Here is a 13,685-nt window from a genome sequence, read left to right on the forward strand (position 1 = left end):
CTTTCTCTTGTATTTCAGAAATCTGTCCTGAGGATGGAAGAAATTATCCTCTGCATTGACTGTGGAGGGGGTTTAGACAAAATCCCTTTTTTAAAATGGTTTGGGTAGGGTGAGGCAAATCAAATTAACAGGTTTGTGTATTGGTTTCTGTCCCACTCTGCATTTTCAGACAAGGAATCCGGAGACCATCTAATATGGCGAGGATCATTTTTGAAGTGTAAGGGCTTAATTTCTGTAAAGAAGTTATATTTAGATTGCTCACTAAGTGAAGAGTAATCATTCACCAATAAGAAAATGACAAGCAGTTAAGGTGACAGGTTTTTCAGAAGAATCCAATTTATTGAGTTACAGTTCATCTCCAGAGAAATTTCACTGAAGTCTAGGAAACCTTACCAAAGCTGTGCTTGCACCGAGGATCTGTAATGGTGGTAATGATAATTAGACAAACAGTGGGAAGAAAAATTGCATTTAAGCAAGAAAGCTCTCTCTTGGTGTCTCTGTTTGAGGATCTGTGCCTGGAGTTGGCCCAGCCAGCTTGGTGTCCTTCCAAGCAGCTCACCATGATGTGTGTGCATGTTGCTGCAAAGCTTTTGTGCTGACAGGTGCCCTAAAAATAAGTGTCCTACTTTAAAATGATGTACCAAAGCAATAAACCATGAGAGATGCATCTACAGCTGCCTCAAGGAGAGCAACTTTGGGGTTTATTTGCTTGCGCCTGTGCTCTGTGTTCTGCTGGAGATGGCGTTATCCCAGGAAAGCTGTGGCTTTCTGTAAAAACTACCCTCTCTAGCTGTTCCTGCAAACATGGGGCTAATTGTGTTCTCTCAGACAAATACAAATCCTCTTCTCAGCCAAGAGATGTTTGTCACTGTCCTCCGTTGCTGCTTTTGAGTTTCATGGATGTTTCACTGAGCTGTGGTCGAAGGAAAGCGTTCCCTGGCTTGATTTCTGGTGCCACCAGAAACTCATCTCAAGAAACCCAAAAAGGATTTTTTTTGTGAATTTCTCTGGCTTTTCTTGTAGCTTAAAAGTCACAAAATGTAAAAAATGCAAGTGTTTTGAGGGAAAGTACCCTCTTAACACCTCCTCACCCGAGTACATTTATCTCCTGATAGAATTTGTGATTCAGCTGAGTTTACCTCTCATCAATTACCAACACATCAGGCACTTGTCTCAGGTCCTATTATTTGGTAGGGTTCATGCCTTCCCCCCTCTTCCTTCTCTATAAAAATCCCCAAACCTCACCTCCCAGTCTGTTTCTTTTGAATCCATAGTTACAGAAGAGAATCACCCCAAGCTAGATGGATCTTTGTGTCTCCTGAGAATTTTCAAACTTTGAGCTTTCTAGATTCTCCTGGGCAAGGTTTGAGATGCCCCTCTGGTAAAGGGGCAGAACAGAGAGTTGCTTTAAACCCCAAATTTATCAGTAAATAGGAAAATAATTTGTTTTTACAACAAGTAAAAGATGGTGTCTTTTATTAAAAAAGCCCACAATGCAAAAAAAAAAAACAAAACAGTGCCCCTTCCTTTCTTCCCACCCTCCAAAACAAAAACCAAAACAAAACAAAAAAAAACCCCACAAAGCAAAAAAACTTCAAAAAACCCAAACCACCTTGAACACCTGAACTGTGTTCTTTGAAAATCACAGCATTTTCAAGCAGAGAAGTAAGGGAAATCCTAGAAATTTGTGTCTTGCTGTCTGGATCTTTTGTACATCCCAGATTTATGCATACAGAAGAATGGCCTTTTTTGCAACACCCTCTGAAATATGGCATTTTTGCATGGAGAGAACTGTTTATGTGGTGATTTTAAGCAAGAGCTGTCCCATGCTTTTTTTTTTTCAGTAGGGAATATATTGCCTAGGGAATTATTATTGCTTGTAGTCTTGTGCCTCATTCACGAGCCAGAAATCCATTGTGTTGCCTGTTCTACCAATGTGGAACCTTTCTCAGAAAATTCCAAACCTGAACAGTGTTGGCAAAATGACAATCATTTGCCACACAGTGTCACTAGTTAATTTTCAGGCATAAATATTGAACTTGGAGGCATTTGGTACTGGAAGTGAGGGCAGCTTGTGCACTTGTGCTCTTCATTGAGATGGACTTTTTTCCACATTGCTTGGAGCTCATTGCATCTTCTGTGAGTGGCATGCAGGAAAAAAAAGCCTTGCTTTTGAGGAGGGAAAGAAAGGAAAACCAAGATCTTATTTCAAGTGAAGCACAGTTCTTGAAAATTGAAAATAGTTCTTGAAAATATTAGATTTAAAAAAAAAAAAAGTTTAGTCTCAACTATGGCAAACAAACTGTCTTAAATCATGTATTTTCTATCTGCATGTATGTTCTGAAACCCTCAAACAATTTACAGGAGAAATTCTTAACTCTCTTATCTGGGCTAGAAACTACACTGAGTCTTGGCCTGATGTGATATTTAAAAGTGTATGTGTCAAATAACAAATTTTGTTACAGAAAAATCCCTAGTTCAAGTTGCAATCCAGCTTCCATTGTAATTCCTACCTGTACTTATAGAATGCCTTCAGAAAAACCTTCTATTTGAGGGGAAAAAAGCCCCCAGTATCACTTTAGCTGTTAGATATCAGAATTAATGTCTTGTCAACTTTTTAAAAAAGGCTAATAATGAAAAAAATACCCAAATCATGCTTAAAAGAAAGAGTTTTAGGTGAGTTCAGCCTTGCATTTACTGCAGGAAGGTTCAAGGCATGGCAACTGTGAAGTTACTAAAGATTCCTGGGTAAAAAACCTGCTTTCTCATATAAACAAGTGGGCTTCTTTTATGTCAAGATTTTAAATTTTGCATGCAGCTGGTCATTGTCCTGAGATACGAGGGTTAGTCTATGAGGCTTTTAAAATTTAGGCTTTAGAAAGTCCATTAGGCTAAGATTTAGGCTTTAGAAAGAGTATTAGGCTTTTAAAATTTGCAAAGTGAGGTTTTAAAACTTGAAGAAAGAGTTCCAGGTTGATGGTCCTGAGCATCCCCATCTTCCCCCCCGCAGTGGAGTGATGAACACAGTCATGGGAACAGGACCCTTAGGAGGTGCTGGTGTAGCTGATCCTCTAAAGGCTGGAGTGAAGCAGGGTTTACTCTGAAGAGTCTCTTTTGGTGGACTAACTGAGGAAATAAATACGTTGTCTTTCAGTGCACAGGCTTTTCTTCATGTCAAACTTGCTTTAAACGAGCAAAATAAACTACTGCTCACTAGAAACCTCACCTTGGGTGACTGCAGACAGATTTTTTGCTGGCCTGGACTGGCAGACTTGAGAGTGTGGAAGGTACAGCCTGAGTTTTTCTTACTGCAAAACCCATTGCTTATTGCCGGGAGTTCGGTGAGGGATATGACCTTTCTGTTCTTTGAAGTGCATATATATATGTCTAAAATATATATGTAATATATATTACATAAATAATATTTCATATTACATGCTTCAAGGCTGTTATCATGCCACCCTCCCACCGCCAGGAGCAGCAGGCTGAGTCCTGCCATTCTCATTCCTGTGACTTTGCCTCGTGGCTCATGTTTTCCAGGCTTTGGGTTGGTTTCCTTGGCCACTTCGGGCAGCCTGAGCTGAGCCAGTCTGTCTGGGGTGGGGAAGCCAAACCTGCAAACTCACTGCATTTCAGGTTTGATCCCTGTTTATGCACTCCATGGTTATGACTGCATTTTAGTGGGAAGAAGGCAGTGTGACAATATGAACTTGTGCTCTGTTGTGTGACAATATCAACTTCTCTTCTGTTGGGCATCCAATACAAACCCCCCAAGGCTTTTCAGAAAATAATTTGGGCAGATGATTCATTTTGCTTAAATACTTTGCATTTGTCCCCGCTGAACTCCATCCTATTTTAAAGACTTTTTCTTCAATTCATGAAGTTAATTTTAAATTCAGATCCTGTCCTTCAGTGTATTTGCTTTACCTCCCAGCTTCACAGTTACCTGCTTGTTTAATAACACCATTCACCATTTAATCATCCAGATCATTAATTGAGCAGAATCAAAACATGGAACAGAATCAGATCCTGGGCAGGCTCTTGGGTACCTCCCTGTGACACATCCTCCAGTTTAGATGTGCAGCAATGATAACTGCTCTAAACCATCCACTGGTTTCATATTCATGACATACCATTTTTTTCTTGCTTGTATGTTCCTAGAATTCTTCTGAAACTATCATACAAGACCTCATAGGACTATTAATAAAATCAGGAGACATGGACCTTACTGCTTCCACCTTGCCTGGGAATTCTGTTGCTCAGTTCTGGAAGAAACTGGTTTTCTTTGATGCAGTGTGTTCATGGCAGGTCCATGTCTCTTGCTCGTTTTCTACTTGTCCTGCAAGTACTTGCTGATTCATGTTTATTTTGCTTATTCTTTTTTTCTTTTTTGAAAGTGAAGTTAATCTGGATGTAAATTTGCCCTCCTTCTACTTTTTTTTTTTTTTAACTGGTGATTCTGCTTACCATTTCTGAGTCCTCTGAGATCTCTCCTGCCTTTCGTGAGTTCAAGCCAGCAGCTTGGAGGTTACTTCAGAAAGGGCTTTAAATATTCTAGGACATTCTAGGGTGCAAAGGAGCTGAAAGCATGGACATTATCCAATTACTTGTTTCCTTCTTACAGTTGGAAATGATGCCTGTTTCGATTTGGGGTTTATTTGTGCTAGTCAGCTCTTGATGGATTGTTTTTTTAGTAAAAATTGATGCAAAAATGTTATGTAATTCTTAATCCTTCTTGGAATCATATGCTCTCCCTTGTCCATGGGTTAATGGATCAATATTTTCCACATTCTTCCTCATTAACAGATGATCTCATACACTGACTTTTTTTTTTTTGGTGTTGTTCTTTGTGCATCTGATTTTGACACCTCTCTCTTCAATATTTGATAACATTTTTCCTGCGAGCTTGAACTGGTCTCACACATGATCTTAGCAATGTGACCAGTTTCCTACTTGCTGTTTGCTTTATTCTGAGAGCAGTTAAGACACTGAGTTAACCAATCTCATCTTTTACTGTACCCAGCTCTCCTCTGGGGGAAAACAGCAGTTTCAAGGTGTGCAATTTTAGGATCTGCTGTTTTTGAAGTGCTGGGGAGAAAAAAAAAGGCATTCCACGTCAGGATTGGTCTATTTTTCATTAAAATAATTAATCTAAGCACAGTTTTTTCTAAAATAAATGTATAGCTAGCTAGATGAAGGCAGAAACCCTCAGAAGCTGTGATTTCATTGTGTCATTAACTTGCCCATTTCTTGTACCAAATGATCACTGCATAGCTGGGGATTTTTTTATGATGCTTTTTTGACATAGTAATAGGTGGCATGACAGATGGTATTAGAATTCAAATGCCACCTAAAATGGTCATCACTGTGCATTTTAATAGAGTTTTTGGTAAGGACAATTTTGGTGATTGAGCTGTAAGCTTTCAGCATCAGGTACTTGGTGCAACATGATTCATTTCCTGTTGTAGAGCAACCTCACCTGTTACTTTTGTGACTTAACTCTGATTTTTGAGATTTGTGTTTCTGTTTCTGCATCTGTTTTAGTTCTACAGATCCCCATTTTTTTTTTCAGAAGTGAAAGTCTTTTCCAAAGACTTTGTAATCAAACTTGTTCATATATATGGAGTTTCTGTTTAATTATATTCAGATGCTTAAATTAATGATCCATAGCACAGAAGGGCTTGAGAGGGCAGAATTTTGTGCACCAGCTGGACACAGTCAACAGCACAAATTCTTGCTGAAGGGTGGTGGGGATTAGCAGGATGATGATGCTGTGGATCACAGTGCTTAGTGAGTTATTGCATTTGGGTGGGGGCTCAATCTCCGTTTCCTAGTTCTGGTCAACATCCAGCTTAATAATGGTGTATTTGGTAGTGTGAAATTGTATTTGTAGCGGGGAAATTGAGTAGAGTATTTCACTGCTACGCTGCAAAAAGAAAAAAATCCCAAATCCAGTAACTGCAGCTCTCAGGTTGCAGCAAAGTTTTGTGGTGGGGGAGAAATGATTGCTGTAGGTGAAATTTCAGCATGGTGCCTCACGAGTTCAATAGGGACTGTGTTCTCCTTACTTCCCAGGAATTAACCCTAAGCATTTAGATTATAGGGTGGAATTTAATTCTCCCTGAAACTTTGGCTATGCTGTCTTTGAAAATATTTTGCTCAGTTCTTGAATGCAGCTGCGGGAGCTTCACTCTTTTATTCGAGCTATTTCTGTAAAGTACCTCCAGAACAAGTCTTCTGTCACTGCCATTTCTCATTTGCTACAGATCCTGTCTGCAGCCTCTGAGCGTCATAAAACAGACAGATCCTTATCAGTAATCAATATTTGTAATATTTGTTAATATAAATCTGTCATTACAGACTCATTGTTTGAAATTAATTTGAGGCAAAGCACTTCATTATGGGTTTGCTGATCATATTAGAAGCAAAACCAAAAGCTGGATACCAAAGTATCCACCAAAAGCTGGATACTTAACTTTGCTGGCACATCAAAGTCAAAATGCATGGCTTGGATCCTCATGTGGAACCTAACTAATAAGAAGTAATAATGATGAAACTTGACACGTTCCCAAATTGCAGAAAAGTCTTCATTAAGAAGCAGCAGCTGTTTATTTACAGGAGCACATGGTCTAGTCAGCATGATAAGAACACTGTGGAGAGGGATCAGCAAGTTTGCTTTTACTGGAAAACGCATCTTTCTTCTGCACTCTAATGGGTCAGTATTAAAGAAAAGCTGGAGTTGGAGAATAATTAGAGTGATTGTCCATTTATTTTTCCTTTCCAGCATGCCTCAGGCTAGGGAGGTCGAAGAGATGCTAAGAGAAAAACTGCATCTGGAACAGGTCTGAAAATAAATACGTATCCCATGAGTGGTGCTGTGTACAATTTGCTTAGCCTTGGAAAACTAAGTTTGTCTGCCACTTGATTGCCTGCTTCATCGAGGAAATCTGCTTAGCCTGTAGGATTCTGAAAGCTCTTTTTCTTCATTTTCAAAATGCCAGGGATGTGAATTAACCATTTCCCATTTCTCGTTTCTTTCAGCTTTCCCTTTCACAAATCAGAGTCACATTACTCATCAGCTTCCTTCGGCTGGTTTGCAGCTAGGAGGTTTTTCAGTGAGCAGAGACAAGCTCTGGATTTCCCTGCTCTGTAATGAGACTGTAACAGCCTGAAAATCTCACAGCAATGCCTGACATAAAATAACATCTGACTCTATCATGTCCTTCCTTGTGATTCAGTGAGATGAATTTACAAATCTTGAGTGCTTTCTAGGTAGAGGCATATCCTGTTGCACTCCGTGTGTCAATGTAATTGTATTTATTCCACCTGCTTTCACTCATTTGCAGTGCAGTCAGTGCTGTGCTACCTCGGCACTGCACATCCAGCTATGAAATATGCATCTTGAGTAATTATTTCCATTCAAGAAGAGCTTTCCAAGTCCCTGGTTTTAAATGTCTTTCATCTGATAGTGTAAAAGAAACAGTGTTACAAGTGGTCTTCCCTTTGCTTTGTCTAACAGTCTGCAGGAGCCCATCTGTCCTATTTAATAACTCCATATTTGACACTAATCTCAAGTGGAACATGGTCAACAGGAGGCTTTGAGCTTGCTTTGAAATAGGTGATCTAACTCCTTGCCGGGGTTTCCACTCTCTGCCCGCTGTGTGTGCACTTTTTCTGAAGCGCAGTCTGCTGCTCAGATGTCAGTGGAAGCACCATCCAGGTTCTTCCTGAATCGGGAATGGGCAGTCTCAGGAGTGGGCTGGATTTTGAAGCTGAACTGTGGAGGAGTAAGACCTGTGGACCTCTCAGGCCTCCTTTTACTTGTATCTCAAATTATGGGCCACAGGCAAACCCAGAAGTCCACACAAACAGTCTCTTAAATGTGATACAGAATATGCCTAAACAAGGTGTTCTTCTTAATCCGAGTTTGCTGTTGTGACTTTGTGTAGTTTCTATGTTGCGCTCTTTTAACAGGGTTTACATTTTCTTCTGTAAAGTGTCAGGGATAAAATTCAGTTAATATTTCACAAGTTCTTGCAGAACTCCACTGAAGCATAGTCCAAAGAGTAAAGCAATCTGTTTTGAAATTTCAGAAGTCTTTCTTCATGAAGTGGTTGAGGTTTTAATTTGGGTCACTGGAAAAGCCTCATTGAAGAGGCACAGGTGACTTAGCTGTCTTTACTGAAACACTGGAACAACTGCACTGGCTTGAAAGAGTGACTTTATTTTTTGCACTGCTAAGACCATCTCAACATCAGCCACATGTCACCTGATGTGTATATTCCATTATTAGGATTGGGCAAATGCATATACTTCCTCACTTTTGGCTAAAGAAGCTGCAAAACCTGGGACTGCTAGGTTTTAGCATTGTTATTATTTTAAGCTTTTAAAATAAATGTCTCCATTGATTCAGTAGTTTATCAGGATATGGAATTAGTTCCAATTTCTAAACATGTAGTTGGCCTAAACTCTCTGCACAGGAACATACAGAGCACAAAAGCCACCAGCTGTGTCCTTGTGTGCTGGTTTCTGCTTCACTGTACCTTCTGCTCAAGCTGTCCTTAAACCTGTACATTTGTGTTTTTTGCAGGGAGAACTAAGCCTATGGGCAAAATTTCACCTTACTTTCACGTGATTTCCAAGAAGCATGAAGATTTTTGTGATAGGACTTGACAATTTCATTCGGGTCCTTTGCCATGTACCAGATAGCATGGTGCTGCATGTCTCAGTGAGAAGGTGATGAGGACTAGCCTCAGCTTTGAGCTTTCAGACAGTCCAACTTGCAAAATATGTGGGTGAAAAAGAAAGGATAGTTTCTTTCCTCTGAATGCCTGGAGGCTGCATTGATTGGAGGCACTTCTAACAGCCCAGCATCCATCAGTCTTATTGGGAATCTCTTGAAAGACAAAGGATTGCATAATAGTATTACTTTACAATGAATAATTTGAGTTATCTACAATACCCTACACTGAAGGTTTTGAAAAACCACTAGCTATCTCTTCCACAGTTTAAAAACCATCTTCACAAATTTCTCTGGCTTATTTTATTTTTAATTTTTTTTCCCCCCGCAGGTTCCAACTATGGGAGTCCCCGTCCAGCTCATGCCAACATGAATGCCAATGCAGCTGCAGGGCTTGCCCCAGAGCACATCCCCACCCCGGGGGCAGCTCTGTCCTGGCAGGCTGCCATCGATGCTGCCAGGCAAGCCAAGCTGATGGGCAGTGCCGGCAACGCCACGATATCCACGGCCAGCTCCACGCAGAGGAAACGGCAGCAGTATGGCAAGCAGAAGAAGCAGGGCACCACCACAGCCACCCGTCCTCCCCGGGCACTGCTGTGCCTCACGCTGAAGAATCCCATCCGGAGGGCGTGCATCAGCATCGTCGAATGGAAATATCCTTAACAGCCAACCAGGCCTCTGTGCACAGCAGCTCCTGTCCACGGGTGGGGGGAAATCCATGCATTGGTTTGAAATCGATGCATCGGGTGGAAATCAGTGGATCGGACTGAAATCCACGCGTTGGGTGGAAGTCAACACCTCAGGTGGAAATCCACGCGTTGGGTGGAAGTCAACACCTCAGATGGAAATCCACGCGTTGGGTGGAAGTCAACACCTCAGGTGGAAATCCACGCGTTGGGTGGAAGTCAACACCTCAGGTGGAAATCCACGCGTTGGGTGGAAGTCAACGCGTTGGGTTGAAAGTTCCACCACTGGAAACTTAAAGTACACAAATAATTTTTGATGTCTTAACTGAGGTGGTTTATGCTGAAGGGGGGGGGGGGGGGGGGTCAGGTGAGGAAAGAGGATTAGAAGTGAAATCTTAACTACACCCTGGTGTGAGAGACCACTAGGAGCTTGAATAGCTTGATGAGGCTTAGTGGTTGAATTCTGCTATTTGGAAAAAAGTATGGCCCAGGAAATGCATGGGAGATATTCAAGGTGTCTGAGGTCAGAACTATCAATCTATGGGATTGACAGCAGCTCCTGGCTTTCCCTTTTTTAAATTTTTATTATTTTTTTTTAGAGGTGTCACCAGTCCAAAGCTCTGCTACTTTGAACTGTATACCTTTTTGTTAAACATGTGACATCACACTTTCTACAGTATGGAGAAAAGAGTGGGGCAAAAGGACAAGGTAAAAACCCCCAAAGAGATGCAGTAAGACCCGGAGACAGGGCTGAGAACTGTTAATTACATTGGAACTCTGGTTAAAAGAATAAGGCTCAGTATTTTATGGTAAGGCATAATGGTTATCTAGAAAAAGGAAGAAAGAAATACAGTTAAAGTAACATGTCCAAATGCAGTGCAGAGCCAGATCTGACAGCCTGAACAAGAGACAGATGGTGTCACAGATGATGGATGATAGCCACTGACACAGAGCTGCAGAGTGAAGGGGTCAGTGCTGCTTCCCTGGAAAGTCAGGGAGAGTCTGATCATTGCTTTATTGTGTGCAAAGAGCAAAGCCTTTTCAGTCATCCAAGTCTGATCAGTGCAAGCTGGAATTTGAGTCTTTGGTGTGAAACTCAAACTGAAATGAAGTCTGCTTCCTTTGCATCCTCAAAGAGAAACCAGGATTAACCCTGAACAGTAATCACAAGCTAATGGGGTTCTTCAGGAAATACAAAAGAAAAAGAATGTTTTTAGGGGTAGATAAGCATGTCAAGGAAAGGCAGTGCAGAACTTGGCAGTAGTTAATATGATAAAAAAATGAATTAAGGCATTTAAGACAATGTGATAATATTATTCCCTTGGGTGTCTGGTGGGATGCTGGGTGAAAACAGAAAATGAGTATATCAGATATTGCTGACATGGACATACTTTTCAGATTAAGAACTTGTTAAAAATGCTCCTGTCAATCTTTCCATGTCCTTAAACTACCTGCCTGCCTGTTCCTTTCTTCTTCAGATGCTAATTTTTAATCCCCTGATTAAGTTTGCTACTTTTTATTGCTTCTGACATAAGTCTGATACTTGAAGCACAAGATGATGGGTGATGACTAACAGGATAAAACTGAATATTGGTTTGCTTAGCAGCACCCCAGTCACCACATGTCTTCAGAGTAACATTTGATAGATGAATAAGATCAGCAATAAATGATGGGAATGAGGTGCTGTAAAGCAGGGTACAGCACTGCTCAGATCAAGAGATGACCAAACAGTGCAGTTGAATTTTTACAACACAAAGATGCTGAAGCTTGCAGTTTGGGGTTTTGTTTGGTTTTAGGTGAGCTGATGGAAGTATTTTTTTTCCCCATCAGAACCTCTGATTGGACATCTGGAGTTTGTAAACATGAAACACTTCAATGACAACAAGCAATATCAAAGGGTTGTGACAGGGTTTAGTTTAATTCTATATTCTGACTTCTTCCGCTTGCTAAAAAACTACTGAGAAAGGCTTAGCCTAATTTGTTGTACCACTAAAGTTTAAGCTTAATAGATATTAAACAAATATCAAATAGTACTTCAGCAGTGTTTCTTACCCAAATGTTACAGTGTTAAGAGCCTGAATGAGCAATTGCATTCGAGAAAAAGTGAAATGAAGTAATTACCTTATTTTGCAAGGATTTAGCTGCGTGTTTAATTTTCTGCCTTTTGTGCAGTGTATTTGTAGATTTTATAGAATTTAATGTTTACAGTGCAAAAGGAGAATTGAAGTGAAAGGAAATATGTGTAAACAGTGATAAATTAATGGGTAATAATCCTGCCAAAAGAAACAAACAAAAATTTGGGGGGAAAAAAAGTGATTAAGAAAATGAAAGGCTGTGGAAATCCAGGTCTTTAAGCAATAAACATTATACAAACAGCCTGGGGTAGTACATACGTGAGAAGTCTTAATGATTTCTCATGTAGATTTCTCTTCCTGTCCTGATCTGCTCTTCTGCCTCTGTGGTACCATTTATCTCCTATTATTCAGAGGCTTAAGCACAGTAGTCTGGTGAGTCTGGAGCCCTCTGACTCTTCCATATGTGAAATGTAGAATGCGTGTGAGGATAAACAGCAGCCAGGTGCCTGGAATTTGTGTATCTCTTGCAGCTCAGCTTAACATTCAAAGATCTCCTGTTCTTTCTGCTCAAGCCTGCTGAGAACAGCAGTCTGCTGACCAAAATCATGCATGCTGTGCTGACATTTGGCAGCCCCATGGTAGATAAAGCCATGCTCAAATGCACTCTGTGGCACAGGTTATGCTTGGCATTCCCTCCTGCTCCTCATTCCCCTCCTGAGTCCTGGTGAGTTATCCCAGAAGTAGCCTCCAGGATATTCTTGCAGGCCAGTAAATGTAGACAGACCATAAATCTGGTCTCTAGTCTGAGTTGGGAGACACTCCACAGCAGCAGAGATTAGGGAGACCATTGAAGTGGATGAAGTGCAGTGCCAGGAGACCGGACAGTAGAAAAATGCCCTTTGGTTCCCCTGGACAGCCAGGGGGGCACTGAGCTTGTGCAGGATTTCTTTGTTGAACATTCCAAACATTTGGTTTCTCTCTCTCCCCAACAAAGCTGATGCAAGGTGGAAAGGCCTCTGAACTGTTTCTTTGTCAGAAGGGACTCTCAGCTTCCTGCTGTCCCTAAAATACTGACATTTTGTGCTCCCTCTGATGAAATTTTGCAAATGAAATGCAAATAAGAGAGAAATATATGCTCCCTCAAATGATTTTTAAGCAAAACCAGTATACACGGATTACCATGTGCAGTGTAAGCACATTTTGGACAAAGAGTTTTTTTACCTTAACAAAATTTATCTTTTTTTAAAACATCTTCTAACCATGGTTATTATTGCTTGAGCCCCCCACATTTAACTCCAAGACATGAGAGAGAAACTGAGAAAGGGGGGCAAGAATACACCAACAACAAAAGAAAAGAAGCCCCAAAATGTTTGTTTAAACAATCTGAGAATTTATAAGGGCAGATGAAAACAACCAAGAAAAATAATCATAAAAAGAGCAAGGGCAGTCATTATAGTACAGGTTTCTCTTCTTATCTTATTATGTAGTGCAACCACACTCAAAGGAAAATTGGGAAAATGCAATCTAAATAAGTAAAAGAAGAAAAAACTTTTAAGAAACCTTTGTTTACTCTGGCACGTGACTGGCCTACACTGCTTTTGACATATTAGGAAGAATTTTGGCTGGGAGCTCCTAAAAGCACTTAAAAAGGCATATGTTTCTTTTCAGAGTATAAGAGGCTTGGAATGCTTTCTTCAAACAGAGTTCTTATAAATATTATTTTTTAAATTTCTTTTTGTTTTTGTGTGCTCATTTTGGAACAATTTCCTTAACTCCATTCCTCAGACCATTTGAAATAATTATTTTACTGACTATTTTTGCCAATTGTGTGGCCTTAGCTATCTATATCCCCTTTCCAGAAGATGATTCCAATGCCACCAATTCCAATCTGGTAAGTCCTCATTGGTGTTTAGTCTTGCTATTTTGAAATTCCTTTTGAAAAGTGATTGTGGAGACTTGTGAAGGTAGGGAATGTAAATATATCCACCAAAGATAAGAACATCATAAAAACTGGTTTTGATTGCTATGTCTTGTCAATTCATTTCATGACCTGTCTCAGTGGAGCTGGTTTTAGAGAGGAATATTCCAAAAAGTCGCACAGGTGCTGTATGTGATGTTTAGGTTAACAAATTTCAGCATGCGGCAAAAGGGCTTGGTAAATTTTAACCTGCAGGTATTTGTGGG

The 13,685-nt window shown here is 40.4% G+C and overlaps 1 protein-coding gene across 24 annotated transcripts in view; it reads left to right on the forward strand.

Annotated features, from left to right (window-relative positions):
* The window catches only part of CACNA1C (calcium voltage-gated channel subunit alpha1 C), a 464,806-nt gene that overhangs the window by 68,649 nt on the left and 382,472 nt on the right, over positions 1 to 13,685 (forward strand). For all 24 annotated transcript variants that reach the window (XM_038153847.1, XM_038153871.1, XM_038153848.1 and 21 more), the window contains exons 2-3: positions 9,072 to 9,393; positions 13,287 to 13,392. In XM_038153847.1, coding sequence (XP_038009775.1) covers positions 9,072 to 9,393; positions 13,287 to 13,392 — 428 coding nt within the window. The remainder of the gene's footprint in view (positions 1 to 9,071; positions 9,394 to 13,286; positions 13,393 to 13,685) is intronic.

The sequence above is a fragment of the Motacilla alba genome, chromosome 1A (assembly GCF_015832195.1).
Source record: "Motacilla alba alba isolate MOTALB_02 chromosome 1A, Motacilla_alba_V1.0_pri, whole genome shotgun sequence".
Taxonomy (NCBI): Eukaryota; Metazoa; Chordata; class Aves; order Passeriformes; family Motacillidae; genus Motacilla; species Motacilla alba.